General features: G+C 33.8%; 2 protein-coding genes across 6 annotated transcripts; both read right to left on the reverse strand.

The window, feature by feature from the left end:
- Positions 1-5,347: 5,347 nt before the first annotated feature.
- Positions 5,348-10,244, reverse strand: LOC129896761 (putative pentatricopeptide repeat-containing protein At1g64310). 5 transcript variants are annotated; one of them, XR_008768035.1, is made up of 5 exons: positions 9,109-10,244; positions 8,382-8,949; positions 7,937-8,006; positions 5,820-5,905; positions 5,348-5,626 (listed from the first exon to the last, which is right to left on the reverse strand). XR_008768035.1 is itself a non-coding variant. In XM_055972723.1 (2 exons), the coding sequence occupies exons 1-2, from the start codon at positions 10,123-10,125 to the stop codon at positions 8,449-8,451; spliced, it is 1,518 nt and encodes a 505-aa protein (XP_055828698.1). In that variant the 5' UTR covers positions 10,126-10,244; the 3' UTR covers positions 8,240-8,448. The 5 variants fall into 5 exon arrangements, 1 of the variants encoding a protein (XP_055828698.1); XR_008768033.1 differs by having other exon boundaries at positions 7,921-8,006; XR_008768034.1 differs by lacking the exon at positions 7,937-8,006.
- A 1,702-nt stretch (positions 10,245-11,946) lies between these two features.
- On the reverse strand, positions 11,947-15,482 carry LOC129896079 (histone deacetylase 6-like). Its single transcript, XM_055971897.1, has 6 exons — positions 14,789-15,482; positions 13,620-14,060; positions 13,364-13,506; positions 12,524-12,614; positions 12,301-12,438; positions 11,947-12,157 (listed from the first exon to the last, which is right to left on the reverse strand). The coding sequence occupies exons 1-5, from the start codon at positions 15,344-15,346 to the stop codon at positions 12,307-12,309; spliced, it is 1,365 nt and encodes a 454-aa protein (XP_055827872.1). The 5' UTR covers positions 15,347-15,482; the 3' UTR covers positions 11,947-12,157; positions 12,301-12,306.
- Positions 15,483-15,875: the final 393 nt, after the last annotated feature.

Consider the following 15,875-nt stretch of genomic DNA (forward strand, 5'->3'; position numbering starts at 1 on the left):
TAATATTAAACATCTATTTATAAGAATAGTATAGTAAAATAATCATATTAATCATTATTTTTTTAATGAATTTGCCAAATCTAAATATGACAAGTAAAAGTGAACGAAGAGATTACTATCTAAATACACATGACTTTAGCTAGTGTCAAATTAATGTGATGAAAAGTAATTTTGAATATGGAAATTAAAGTGAGATGTTGAATAGTTTAAGGTTAGGGGATAGTTTGGTTGATATTGGATGTATGTGTGAAAAGAAAGGGAACATCAAAAACCTCCAACCTAAAAGAAACAAAGATTCAGTCATTTCCCCCTGATTTATGCAAAGAAGGAAACGTCAGAATTTTGAGGTGGGATCACTCAAATAGTCATATCTAATCCCTCTGCCATTTTTCAACTGCTTTCTAAATAGCTTCTTTTCCACGTCTAACTTTAACTTGTCAACAGAAACTAAATGCACCTTTGCCCCTAGATAGTTTGCACCTTTTTTTTAATTTTGTTTCGAAACATTATTTAGACTACAATTGTTATCATTTTATCAAATTCAACTTTTCGGAAGTTATCGAAATTTGATTATTTTCCAAAAAGTTAGTTTTTACAATTCACTCTGAATCACTAATAGAAGTTTAAAAACAGTTCTAATTAGTATTCATGTCCAAATACAAATTTAGTTTTAAAATATCATTTTTAAATTATAAACAAATACTCCATGTAGTACTATGTTTTTCCAAATTTCACAATTCTAAGGTCCAAACCTCCGTTAAGATTTTTCTGCTTCAAAATTAACATGTATAATAAATGATGTATTCTATTAGAATTTCTATTGAATTTCGCTTAATTCCCTTGTGTTTTGTACATTGTTAGTAGTGTTTCCGTCGGTTAAACCAAGAAACAACAAAATTCTATTCGTTATGTGTGTTTAATATTAGTCTACCTCATAAATAATATTACTGATATTTTTTTTATGTAGAAATAATTTAATTTTAAATTTGTAAATGTTTATAGATTACAAATATAAATAAATATGTAGTACTATTAATTAAATTTTGAATTTAGTCATAATCATAGAGATTGAAATGAGAAGGGTGACCAATAAGGATTATGATGGAGTGGTAAGGGAGCGCTTTGGGAGCACTTTATCCCCCCTCCCTGCCGTGTGGAATTTTTCGCTGCGAATGCGAATTTAATCAAGTTTTAATATGGATATCGGACATCAAATGGAAAAATTAAAAAAAAATGAGGGGGAGTAATAAAATTCATGTCACTGCCCAATTTTGAGGAGTTGAGAAGGACCCTACTAATCCAGTAAACAGTACAAACATCAATTTGTTCAGAGATCAAGGTGAGCTGCACAAGGGAATGGCAATTCTTTACTGAAGGAGTAAATATTTTATTATTAAATTCTTATCATCTGATTGATCTATAGGTGAAGTCCTCAAATCATCCAGTACTCCTTTTGTAGCTTTGTTTGTCCTCTCCATATCATTTACCATATCATAACTTGTCTTAAAATTTTATCTTTTGTTGGGAATCCCATCAAAACTTTAGGTTGATAATTGAAAAGATTTGAAAATTGTATGTAAAGTATAGACATACTTTTAATAATATAATATTTTTTGTTGGAAAAATTGTTTGCTCTAGACCTAACACAGATAGTATCATACTATGTAATGAGTTAGACCAACATGCGAAGTGATGGTGTGGGGTTCGGTTTACTATCTTTACAATCAAAGATAGTTTGGTGACGCATCCGCACAAAAAGAAGTTAGCTATGGACTATAACACCATGTAAATGTTTGGGCATATGGATCATGTTAATGGTCCACGTTAAACTTAATTCAACCAGTGAATTGTAGACCACGTAGAACTTAGTTTTCGAGAGAAATATTGTTGAAAGTGCGGACAAAAAATCATATTGATAGCTGAAAAGATTAGGGAAGATACAATTAAAATGTATGTATATTTTTTTTTTCGGAAGGAGGGGGGGTTGTATCTTAATTAGTAACTTATTTAATTGGCTATATGAACTTTCACATAGTTTGATAAAGGTTTCATTCCCTACCTCGTAATTACCTCTTCGATTTCCCCTTCCCCTATCCCCTTATTATAAAAAATATTTTTCTTAAAAAAAGTGTGAATGTGTAGTTTATTGTATATCGTGGAGTGTATATTGCTCTAAAATTCATAACTTAACTCTTTCGTGAGTTGATGGAAATTTTAAATTAAATAGTCATAAATAAAGGCAATTAGATAGGGTAATATTCTTTGTGAAGATCACCCTAGTGGGGTGCCATCACAACCATAATCATTGGTTATTAGTATCCAAAAAAGAGACTTCTTTAGTACAAATATATTTTATTAATCACAGATCTATCTTTTTATTTTCTAAATAATCTAAGTTGTTAGCCGCATAATACTTTGTTTAGCATCTCATGCATGTGACATGTTCTAAATAATTGTTCTTCCTAAGCTTTTATTTAGTGGCCAATTAACAAAGATCAGTCAACCTTAACCACTTAATATAGCCTTCCAAAACCGAATCAATTCGATGATAATTAATTTTGTGTCTTATTGGTAGAGATTAGAAGTATTGAGAACAAAATCAATATGAGGGGCCTCTTAACTTTTCTCTTTCCATATTTAATATTTAATTATATAAATCTCTTTTTCTTAACAAAAAAAATGTTTGCTAATTTTCTTGTTTGTTGCACTCGAAAAGTAGATTTGCATTAGGTTGGTTGTTAGTAGCCGATTCACTGATACCTAAGATTATCATAATCATGTGTGATTCTGAATTATATTCAGAGGCGAATTCATGATTTATACTTTCCGAGATTATAACATGATTACCTTTAGTGCTAATAACTGATTTTAGATTTTATTTTTTATATATATATTTTCTAAATTTCTCAACATATAATATAACATAATTTGGACCAAAGCTATTAAATTATGCCGAACTAGTATCCTAAATGGTTAATCTCATGTTGATGAGCAAGACATCATAGTAGAGTTCCATTGATCTAGTCATGAGTTGAAACTACATAGTGGACTAATAAGATTTGTTTTTGGCTATTTTCTTTCTCAATATAGTATATTCGTGGCTGGATAATTCCACAAGCCAAATGCCAGCATTGTTTAATAAAAAGGGACTGATGAACAAATAATCATTATGAGAATTATCACGTTCATATTATATGATTGAATAGGGACACAAAGATTAATTAAATGAAATATTTTCAATCAAGAAATGACAATTCCAGATTACACAGATACAATGCACAATTTTCTACTTTATCCTTCAAAAGTAAAAAGAGAGGTAGTTTAGTTGGTTGTTTGTCCCACTAGTTCACAAATATAACTCAGTTCATTTTTGAATGTGTATTTTTATACAAAACTGTATTATCTCGATGTAGGCCAAATCATATTGCTCACTTGTTTTCTTATTTTTTTAATGACAATGTGCAGACCTTAACTATTCTACAAGTGTACTTGATATCTTCCACCAGGTACTTGCTATAAGTAAGATTATATCTTAATTATACATTAAGTTTTAAAACAAGGTGAGTCAAGATATGAGAGTTAGTCCATTGTTAGGAACATCAGCAACAGTTCATTCCTTTTAACAATGTCAAAGCCCACAGTTCTCATTTCAATATAGTAACACAAAAAAAAGGACTCGAATATAATAATTCCCTAGTTGGAATTTTCAAGATATAGGCTTTTCATACAGTGAAACTTGTTTGGCCAGCCTAATAATTCAGTAGGTTTTAGTCATGGAACATGGCTAGTTTAGCTACAAGTATTTTGGACTTGGGAGTTGTGACTTTGACAGAGAGAGAGAGAGAAAAAACTACACACCAAAGAGGAACAAACAAGACCAAGTAATTCTGTCCACCAAGATTTGGAGAGATAAGAATAAAAAATCACCTTCTGTATTTATCTCAATTAAGACCTCATGATTTCAACTTGTTTTATTGACCACTAAGTCACGTCTTGGTGCCGAGAATTTTCCTCCCTGACGATTAAATGTAAGGAAAAACAATGTTTTGCGGGGAGACAGAGCCCCCACTTACTATTAATAGCTGCCTGTAGAATATTGCAACTTGCTATTCCTAAGTCCTAACATCACCCGTACTGTTTTTACAGCTCAAATTAAGGACAAACGGAAGATGAAAAAGACACATAAGGTCTACATCCCAAGATTACAAATTTTGCTTTTGGAAATCAATAGCCTAACCTATGTACTAGAGTATTATTTTGCCCAACTTACTTGTAAGTCACACTGTGAATACAATAGTCTAAGAAGTAGCCTCTCCAGCTAATCATTTTACCCATTTCTTAACTCAAGTCTTAATAACATGCCTGCATGTTTTCTAGCCTCCTTTTCTTACACTTCCAGAGCCTTAAGGTCAAGGTTGCTTTTCAAGTGCCATATAGGAGTTCAACACACTAGCACTACAGGTTCTGAATCCTAGAGAAAAAGGAATATTTCTGTTCTCAGCAATCATGCAAACTTTTCCAGATTATTTTGGTTCATCAATCAATTTTAAAACAAAGTAAAGTATAAATTAACAAATTAAACAGTAACACTTCCAAAAATGGAAACAGATGAGGATAAAACATTGAAGAAAATCCACAAATGACCCTAGTGATAGTTAAACTAGGGACCTAATTTCAGTCCAACCATTTGATTAGAAGTTCATTCATTCTGTTTTACCTCAGAAAGTAATAGTAAACACGAAGAGCTATCTCAACAATGTCAAAAGCACAAGCAAGAAAAATGCTATGATGTTTTATAAAGCTCCATCAGGGTGACAAATATTCAGTAACTTAAATCAAGAGTGTGTGCGTAAGCGTGCAATTGCAAGTCTCCATTTCATTAAAAAAATGCAAGTTTCCTCCCAATCATCAGTAACTCATCATTGTTGATACTTGAGACAGACAGAATGTACTCGTTGTAGAGAAGCAAACCTAAATGCAAAAACGAATACAGTGGAACATGATGGAGAAGCCTGATGATTTTGTTAACCAGGTACTTAATGAATGAAATAATTCTTCCAATCATTACCACATAAAAATCATTTTAAAGATATGTCATTTACAAGAGGACAAAACACTAGGTGATTTCTTCCCATATGTCCTAGCCTTAGTGGACAGAGTTACCTACTACCTATTGCTGATGGGATGTGGCAGGTATCCTGTGGAATTAGTCGAGGTGTGTGAAAATTGGCCTCGAAACCACCGTTATAAAAATTGTCATTTACAAGAATGGAAATGTAGATAATCCTCTCATCCAGAAAAGAACTACCTATGTACTTCTGCAGAAATCGACACACACAAAAAAAAGCACTAAAAAGAGCACTTGATAAGTACAACCATTTAGTTAAGTGGTTGCAAGAGTGAAAAGGGAAAAGAAATAAATCCTTAACACAATTTGACAATTTAGGCCATTTTCCTTTGATAAATTCAACGTTTCTGTGGCAACAAAACTTCTAATCGGACTTCAACATTTTTTAATTAAATGCTAAATGTATGCATCTTGATAATTCTTTTAACAACTTGTCTTCCAGGGTTCAAGGAAGAGGCTGTTACAAGGATCTCATCATATGCAGCATAGGTACCAGCTCTGCAGAAGGATAAGTACAATATCAAATATTAACTTTAGCTTTGATGATTTGAGTTGCCATAATATTTTCTTCTTTTACCTATTATAAATAATTTTGGGTCTTTGAGAAGCAACCAATTTGAGGCACAAAGATAACAACTGAACAAACAGAAGCAACTAGCTGTCCTTCTTATGGAGGAGAACTGTTTCTAACCTGTGATGCCTTTAACTCGAAGTAGCAATGGTCAGGCGACTGAATTTATGATCCAGGATTTCTTCAAGCCTTCAAACATCAATGCCCTTCCGCAAAATGAAAGAAAAGTATGTTAGTGATGCAACTAGCAAAGTTACTCGTAAGTGCCATTGACACTGAAAAAAGGGTATATGAGAAAACTGTTTTTATCTATCAGCTTATGCACCGTTAATACATTTAAAAGTGTGCATTTTAGAAGAGTTCTAAAACGCCAACGCAAATGTTCGCTTATGCAACATTTAGATAGCAATCAGTAAGAACACTAAAATTGCATCTAGGGGTTAGGATTCCAATACTGACTGAGCAACTGGTCATATAATAAAAATTACAGCATACTTAAACTATATCAAATAGCTTACACACCCATATCATATATTAAGCACACTTGGTCTCCTTTAGCAAGTATAGCAATTTGAAGAAAAATGCATTTCAAATAATTGCATCTTAAAAAATTTCAAAAGTTCAATTAACATAAATGAAGTTTAGCAAAGATTTAACACACTGTCATGGAAAAGACAGACAATGCCAACAGAAGATGTAGGATATAGCAATTGACAATGGGATGGAATTACACACACCAAAAGACTCCCACAAACTATTTACACATGCATATATTGTTCAAATTTTATGGCAATAAAATGTGGAAGGATCAACTTGTTTGAGATTGAGCTAAAGTTTAATGATATTATTGATAGAATATAATAGGAATCAAGATGCAGTGATTAGAATATAATTGATTAGGAAAATGGTCTTGTTCATACACTAAATGCACTGATGGCGAGAACCAGTCCTGATTATGACTTCTGGCATTTCAACTCCTACTTATTCCACTTTCTGGCTCTTTAAGTTAAATATCTCTCCTTATTAAATGCCTTCTATAGTGTTTGGCCAAGTAAAAATTTCAGCTGATATCACAATTTATCATATCACATTTACAAAGAAAACTTTGTCTGTCCTTCAGAGCCTTTGAAGCTAGCAAACGCAACTCTACTACCTCTGATTGGGGACTATGAAACACATGATGCCTGCACCGAAGAGAATTGAGCCTGCAGACAATATACTCCTTGCCCCATGTTAGAGACATTTTTCACTGACTTATGTTAATGGTCTAAAAGATGTCAATATCAACAGCGCACATACTTGTTCGAAGTATGAAGCCTCAGCAATTCTTAAGATGTTATTAATAGAGTCTTCTCATGGCGTGTTACACATGCAGCGGTATTAGCAAGATGATTATTCTTCCAAACGTATGCTAAGCAAATCCATTCAAAGGGATAACTTCCTTCATACTATGCAACAGCTAAGATTTTATCCACACTTCAAATGAACAACATAAAGTGAGACATTACAACAACCTGTACAGGTTACCTATTAAATCAGAAGCACAGCATTGTGATTTCTTTTATATTTTTCCCTCGCCTACCATGAAGTACAAAGTTGTGAATTCCAAGTATCCTTGATAAAACCTTAAGTAACAGAATAGATATTTTTGCAAACAATTGAAGAGAAGGTGGGAAAAGTTTAATTGTCAGTCACGGATGATTATTGATTCCGGTAACAACGTTCATAAACTAATGGTGAAACAAGAGAAGTAATAGATGTTGATCTAGCTTTAACACTCTAGTTTTTTAGGAGGATCAACAAATTTTCTAATTAAAGGGTACAGAGTAACAAACAAGCCAGTGGTCTCAAAGCCATAAAGACCCCAGATGCATAATCTTGTAAACACTTCAACACAAGTTCCACCAATGTACAAAGTACGAAAATGAAACACACTTTTCGGAATAGGCAACAAACAGCAATAACTCCCTAGTAGTTATCTCTCTCTTTCACTCTCTCTCTCTCTCTCATTCTCTCTGAGAAGAGTGGATAAGTCCCTGAAATCTGAATGTAGGTAGAAAGAGAGAGGTTGCCATGACTCTCAAAATGAAGAAAAAAAGAGAGGAAGAATTCTGCTTTCCTCTATTTTACCTAAACATTCATGGCTGCATCATACCATCAGACAAAATTTCGGTGACCATGAATACAATTACAAAGATCGGCGAATTTGTCTCAAACTTACAAGATGAAATGATTACCATTCTTGAGCAGTCAAAGTGGCCATCAGTTTGAAATCACGCATATTGGGCTTTCATTAATGACAGAGACCTAAAGAAAGAAAAGGTCTTCATCATCCATTAACTAAGGTCTGATAAATAACTGATCAACATAGTGCAGAACAACAAAGATCGGAAGCCATTTCTTGTATGTTTTAGTTTTACATAAGTTTCAGTTATCATGCCCTAACCATCTGTTGACATCATGTCTTTAACATGATAATTACAGATTGTGTAATTATGGATTACTCATGGAAAAACTTTTGGTGGAAGAAGACACAGAAGTGAGGATATGAACCTTCCATAACTTGTCAGAATCATTCAAGTTGAGTGCAGAATGGGTCCAACTCATCTTTCTTTTTTTCCATTTGTATGTAATTACATGATAAAAATTCATTTCATGACAAGGAAATTAGATAGATCCTACCTCCTCTCGCAACTTCTGATTCTAGATTCAACAACTGTTAACTCTAGCAAGATGTCGCAGAGACACCTCAAGAGTTTCTTTCAAAGGAATGGTTTTTACTAGTAATCCAGCTTTTTCCAGGAAGTTTCGACTTTGTTGATCCAGAATCTACTCTCAACTTATTTACCAAATCCCACCTCCCATCGCGAGCATACATATTTGAAAGCATAATTCTGTAACTACTATTCTCTAGCTTATTACCAAAAAGACGACAAGCTATAATATCTGCCAACTCATAATTTCTGTGAGCATCACAGCATGACAATAGTGCCCCCCAAATGCCAGAGTCAATTGGTTCTTGCAGAGACTGGACAAGTTCATAAGCTTCTCTTAATTGTCCTTCCATTCCAAGAAGCTTTACCATGTAAATATAATGTTCGGTGTTAGCTGAGATTCCAAATTGATCTTTCATTCTTCTGAAATATTCTCGACCATCATTGACAAGACCAGCATGGCAACATGCACAAAGGAGTGCAGAAAAAGTAGCTTCATCTGGTTTTTGCCCTTCCTCCAGTGCCTTCTCGAATATCTGAAAGGAATGAGATGCAAGTCCATATAAACCAAGACTTGAAATAATTGAATTGTATGAAACAATATTCTTGAAAATCATAGTCTCATAAACTTGATATCCCAATTCCAAGAACCCACATTTTGAGTACATGTCAAGTAGAGCAGAGGAGACCATAACCTGCGAGTGATATCCATGTCGAAAAGAATAACCATGTATCTCACTGCCTGGTTGCACATTTGCCAACTGAGAACAAGCAGTCAGTACAGTGGCTATCAGCGATGCATCTGCCTTCCCACCTTTCATATTCATTTCTCTGAAGAAATCCAAGGCCTTGACACAATCCCCACACAGCGAAACACCGCTTATTAAAGCAGACCATGTAACTAAATCAGGTTCTACAAGTCTACCAAAGACGCTTAATGCTGAATCCATACATTTACACCTAGAATACATACTAACAAGAAGACTGCTTACATGATCGTTTGACTCTAGACCAAGTTTTAAACAAAATCCATGGATTGCTTCACCTATTTTCATCACACTAGAATCATCTATAGTCATAATCAGGCCTACCATTGAGTACTCATCAGGCTTCACCCCATTTTTCTGCATTCTATTGAACAATTCTATCCCCTCCAACTCTCCAAGACACCCATAACCTGATATCATTGAATTCCATAGAACCAAATCCGGCTCAGTTATCCCAGAAAACACCTTGCTCGCATCAGCTATACAGCCTAATCTTGAATAAGCACTAACAAGTTGACTACAACAGATAAAGTCCAACTGCAACCCGGAGAGAACAACCCCTCCATGTACAAGTCTCAAGCTGTGCAAATCAAAATTCTCAGAGCTGGCTCGAACAAGGCATGCATAAGTGAAATTATCAGGCATAATTTCAGAGTGAAGCATGTCCTTAAACAGCGAAAATGCATTTCGAAATTTGTGGGCTCTAGCATAAGCTCGAATTAAGGAGTTCCAGAGGTAAATGCTTCGGTGGGGAGTTTTATCAAACAGATTGCGTGCTGAGATGATATCGTTGTTTAGAGCATAGAACCTTAGGATTCTTGTAGCGTAAAATGGGTCGTGTGAGAGATGAGTCTTGATTATGAAAGCGTGAAGCTCTTTGGTTCTTGAGATGGGAAGCTTCAGCTTTGAGAGTTGAGAAAGAAGGGAGTGGAACGGGATGAACATCAGCACATTTCAAACCACCTCCCATGAAGGACATGAAAATACAGAGGCCCAAAATGGTTAGGAATTTTGTACCAAACGAGAAAATCAGAAACGGGACTCCAAATTTTATGTAATTTTTGAGAAATTTGTTAAAAACAAATATAGGGAAAACGTAAAAAATGCCCTTACACTATTTAATAGGAAAAAAATATCCTCCATTTATAGTTTAATTCAAAAATATTTTTATTATCAATATTTTGATTCAAAAATGTCTGTTATTTAATAGATCAAAAATGTCCCTATTATTACAAAATGGGTCAAAAATGCTATTTTCCGAATAAATATATCTTTTTTAAGAAAAAACAAATTTTGTTTCTTATAAAAATATTACTTTTAAGAAACTCTATTTTTGTTTTCTTTCTTTTTAAACCACTTTAAGTAATAAAAATGTAGGAAATTATTTTAATTCTTCGTAATTTTATTTTCTCAATTAAAAAGGAATAATTTCATGTATTTTATGTTTTAAGGAATAAGAAATATTTTTAATTTTTTAGTTTTTTTTCTAATTGAAGTAAAATAAACATTTGCTAATAAAAGAAATATTATTAGGAAAAAAATGTGTTCAAAAAAATATATATATATTTATTTTTAGAATAGCATTTTTGACCCATTAAATAATAATAGAGACATTTTTATACCAAAATATTGACGATAAAAATATTTTTGGATCAAATTATAAACGAAGGATATAAAGAATTATAAAGTGTTCTAATAGTGGGTGGTCGTAATTTTTCTTGGTAGGAAAAAATTACATGATAAGGCAACATTGCTATTTATTTACAATATATATAACTATAGTATAAAAGAATTACATTATATTGCTATGCGGAAGGTTTTATAACAATTCTCTTTTTTTCTGAAATTGTTGCTTGCCTTTCCCCTCCCTTTCTCGTCTCTCTCTATCCTCTTTCTCCTTGTCCGATCTCTCTCACCCCCTCCGTCTTTGTATCTATATTGAGATTTCACGGTATGATTCCTTTATTCTTCTTCTGAAGTGATCAAGAAAGATAATCAGGTGTAGGAGTTTATTCAACTCAAAAAAAAAACGAACAGTTATGCAAGATTCTTCACTATTGAAGAAACTCTTCTCCTCCATCCTAACATACTGTGTTGATACAAGTGATATAATGGTTGATACACTTGATACAGAATTTAAAAAAAAAAAAGGAACAGATACACTTGATAGTTGATATAAAGTGAATATGCAAGAACAAATACACTTGATATTAATTGAATTTGTGATACAATCTGATACAACAAATACAACATATATGCATCCTCTCTCTCGCCTCTCACCGCACTCTCTCAAAAATGTCGCTCACCTCTCTCCTCCTTCCAACATTTAACTATGAATCGTAATTAATCAAACTATAGCTATAAATTTTTAATTCAGCTCAAACTATAGGGGATTTTAAAATTAAAAAATAGGAGATAAGGGGCAAGAAAATGAGATATACAGAGGGAATTACATAATGGAGGATCGATTACTCAATAATAAAATGAGATTTCAGATTGTAAACCAAGTGAGCTAGTACGGTTCCTATGAGAATTGTTTGGTGCCTCAAACAAAAAAAATATATCAATTTCCAAAGTCATTTTAACAATTCTCAAAACAAACACCACCTATTAGAAGAAACCTCCATACATGTAATTCAGACCACTAATTCTCGAAATAAATGAGTAACCAATTGTTTTGTATCCCTGTGCAACTTTATTTTTAATTGCATATATTCTTTTTGCGAGAGATTTGAAAACAACACACAAGGTATATTTTTCTGATTATTCTTTTCTATTCAAATTATGCGCAAATCTCTATTCACCAAATAGACAAAGTACAATCACCAATTAAGCCACTACAAATAACGTCTTTACTATGAGCTTCTATCATTTCTCATCCTAACTAGAGTATTTGCTAATAGACATGTAGAAGAGCTTAGCCTCAGAGACCTCCATCAAACCATGTCCTCATCTTTGACTTTGTAATGAAAGTAACCTGCATCACAAGCCACAACACAATTCAGTTTCAAGCAAAAACAAATTATACTGCAATTTCTAAAGGCACTAAAACTACATAGGAAAATAGCAGGAGGAGCAGGTTAACCCAATGCGCACCCAAACATAACCTTGATGGCCTACCTCATGTCAGTTCTCTCTGTTGGAGTAATTGTAGTAATTACTAAACTTTCTGTTATTTGACTTTTCCTCTTCATCAGTATCATAATCCTGGTTCATATGTATTCCTGGTTTAGCCCTTTGATCCATGTCTTTCTCTCGCTGCATACATAAATTGTTAAACGAGGATCAGATCGGATAATATACACAGAAAATCAAATGATCTTGAAGATCAACTAAAGCTGACCTCTTCTGGAACTTCTGTTATGGAAGGTGTCACTTGAAATGGAACACTAGGTACATGGGGTAAACGCGAGAGTTGCTCCAGCAACGTGTTCCTGCACCCACCAACTATTCATGTTAAATAACATCATCTCAAATTCTAGCCAAGAAAAAAAATGAAACAAGAAAATTGCCATGAAAAGGAAAATGCAGTAGTTTTACATTGATACAAGAAAAAGGGAATTTCCGCATACTATTTCCAAACAAGACAATGGAAAAGCAAATAGTTGAACATCATAAACAAATAATTAAAATAGAATCTAGCAACATCCTTCGAGTTGAATTTATTTGTGTGACAGTGAGGGATGCAAATGTGTGCTTGAAATTGTACCAGTTCAACATAGTTTTGAATGTTAAGACAGAAATACTTCTTATATCTAAGGCTACCGCGGAGCTATCAATTTGATGCAAAAGTTCTATCAAGTTAGTAATATAAATCCTTTGTGTTTATTCCGCTCCATTTGGACCTTTACTGAATAATTTATCTTATAAGATAAATTAGGGGTTCTTAAATCTCGCAATTATTTCTACAGTTATTCCTACATTGACATACAAATCTCTAAACAAATTAAAACTCTTTGACAAACATGACACCTAGTGTAACTGTACGAACACATAGTAGCCCCAACACCGGTTGCAGCTTCACAAAGATTTGTTCATGATCTCACACTGGCTAATGCTTCACAAAGATTGAAAAATGAAAACAGCATTTACATTATTTACATTATACAGATTGAACATTATTAGATAGTATTTTCTGACAGTTCACTAAAAGCAAGGCCGAAAAGAATAATGTTCAGGTTACCTGATCTTCTCCAGTTCCCGGGGCGGATTCTTATTCTTCATGGGTAATGCTTCATGTTTAAGAGTATAATCAGGGGCAAAATACCCGTAAAACTCACTGTAAGGCAAATCATTATCAGGCTCTACTCCAACTGCAACTGCTGTCTGTAAACATTGAAGAAGTTCAACCTTAGCACAATTAGAAGACGAGTAAAAAGTAGTAGATGAAAATCCAAAGACATGAAGAAGCACCAAAACGGAGAGATAGAGAGATTCACCTCATAGCACCAGCAGCGAGCAACATTTGTAATCGTATAACCTCCACCACCCAACATCATTAAAGGGACATTGAACGACCTGAGGAATCGAAGGCAATCTGCATGGCCTTGGACAGACAAGTTAAATAAACCCAACCTGTCTCCGGCTAGTGAATCAGCACCACATTGAAGAACAACAGCTTCAGGTTGATAGACCTCCATTGCTTTTTGGATAACAGGACGGAATAGACAACGGAAACTTTCATCATCAATCCCATCTTTCAATGGTGCATTTAAGGCATAGTACTTCCCGGTACTGGCACCAATGTCTTTGATATTCCCTGTACCAGGAAAGAAGTCCCCAAACTTATGAAAAGACACTGTCATAACCCGATCTGTGGTGTAAAAAGCCTCCTCAACTCCATCTCCATGGTGAACATCAATGTCTATATACAGTACACGCTGCACAACAACGATGAGCATGTTAAAGGAACAATAGTTCATAATAAGAACTTCTCCTGGAAAAGGAGATCATCGAAGCAAAAGATACTATCCAGTTATGGCCTTATAGACAATTGACAACAATAATGGAAATCATATCAGTTAAGATCCTCAATAATCACAAACATAATGAGTGATCAACTAAGTACCAATTCTAAATAATCGGATAAAGAATTTTGGACTCCGTAAGATTATACTGGGTTTGATAATGTCTTCCTGTCTATAATCCTTTTCCGCATCCTCAATACTATTATTAACATATTGCTTACAAACTTAGAAGATAGAAGCAGATTCAAAATTTCGTTTCTTAATATACATCAAAGCCAATCCAAGCCAGACTCAACAACAATATGAACAAATAAAGGCCCCTCAACTAAGAGCAAACCACCTTAATTTTGTGTCTACAATAGTGCCTAGCCTTCGACCAAGTAAGCATCAATTCTCAATAAAACACAGACAGCTCGACTTTTCAGAAGAACAAAAACAGCCTGTGTTACATTACTTCTGAAACAAATAAAATAAGGGAAACAGAGTAATCAGAGCTAACATGAACACCCATGAAATATTTACAGCAATGGAAACAGAGTACATCAGTAATAGCGAAAAGAATACACAAAAACGTATAACATATTCATCATATACATAGAAATAGTAAAAAAAAAAAAACATAAGAAAAACAGAGTATTTACCTTGTGAACCTTGAGAAGTTCAAGAATCCCAAGAACAATATCATTCACATAACAAAATCCAGAAGCTGCACTTTTCTTTGCATGATGCAACCCACCAGCCCAATTGATGGCTATATCAGCATCTTTCTGATTAAGCTTAACAGCGGCTCCAATGGAGCCACCAGCCGAAGCTTGACAAAAATCAAAAAGCCCATAAAAAACAGGGCAGTCCGAGCAGTCCGAACCTAAATTGAAGCGTTTAAGCTGGGTGGAATTGTAATCATCATGAAGACTCTCGGGCGAAACTGAAGATAGAAACTCGACGTAGTCTGATGAGTGAAACCACCCAATATCCTCCTTACTCGCCGGAAACGGTTCAATTACCTCCATTTTATTTTGAAGGTTATAGTTGCAAATAAGATTGTGTGCAATGTGAATACGGTGAGGCTTCATTGGATGACCCTGGCCGTAATAATATTCGCCAATGGAAGAGTCGAAAAAATAAGAAACACGGCGATTTGTAGCGTCGGTACCCGGCGAACGGAGGGACGCGCCACCCTCCACGACGGAGTAATCCATTGCTACTGCTTAAACTATAATGTATGTTAACTTCGAGAAATCTTTGTAAATTTTGAAGTACAAAAATAGAGAATATAGGGAGTCACTTTTTGTAGGAAAAAGGCTCCAAAACCTTCTCATAGTCGCAAACGAAAAAACTGAATACCTTCCTTTTTGTAATAAAAACTACTCCGTGTTTCAATTTAGTTTTTTTGAAACGACTTAAAAAGATAAATGTCCTCTTTCCTTCGTCTTTTTTTCTAGCAATATATATATTTTTTTTATACTCCTCCCTAGGATGTACATGGTATGGTATCGCAATTGAAACTTTTTCGATATTCGATTTTTAAAATTATTATATTATTATTATACTAATTTGATTTGGTATGGTTCGTATTTTGAAGTTTAATTTCAATATTTTGCGGTATGATAAATTGATAATCATAGTTTATTAACTTCAACTAATATTTATTCATATAATAGAGTATTATGATTTTAACGATTCAAAAAATGGTCTCAATTGTATCATACTAAAACATACACACGTACA

Source organism: Solanum dulcamara, chromosome 7 (genome assembly GCF_947179165.1).
Source record: "Solanum dulcamara chromosome 7, daSolDulc1.2, whole genome shotgun sequence".
NCBI lineage: Eukaryota > Viridiplantae > Streptophyta > Magnoliopsida > Solanales > Solanaceae > Solanum > Solanum dulcamara.

Coding starts and splice junctions, on each gene's coding strand:
- LOC129896079 (XM_055971897.1), bottom strand. CDS start 15,346: ATGGATTACTCCGTCGTGGAGGGTGGCGCGTCCCTCCGTTCGCCGGGT. Junction 13,507..13,619: donor CTCGCTGCTGGTGCTATGAG/GTGAATCTCTCT, acceptor CAATGTTTACAG/ACAGCAGTTGCAGTTGGAGT. Junction 12,615..13,363: donor CGGGAACTGGAGAAGATCAG/GTAACCTGAACA, acceptor TGGTGGGTGCAG/GAACACGTTGCTGGAGCAAC.
- LOC129896761 (XM_055972723.1), bottom strand. CDS start 10,125: ATGTTCATCCCGTTCCACTCCCTTCTTTCTCAACTCTCAAAGCTGAAG. Junction 8,950..9,108: donor GACATGGATATCACTCGCAG/GTTATGGTCTCC, acceptor CATTCCTTTCAG/ATATTCGAGAAGGCACTGGA.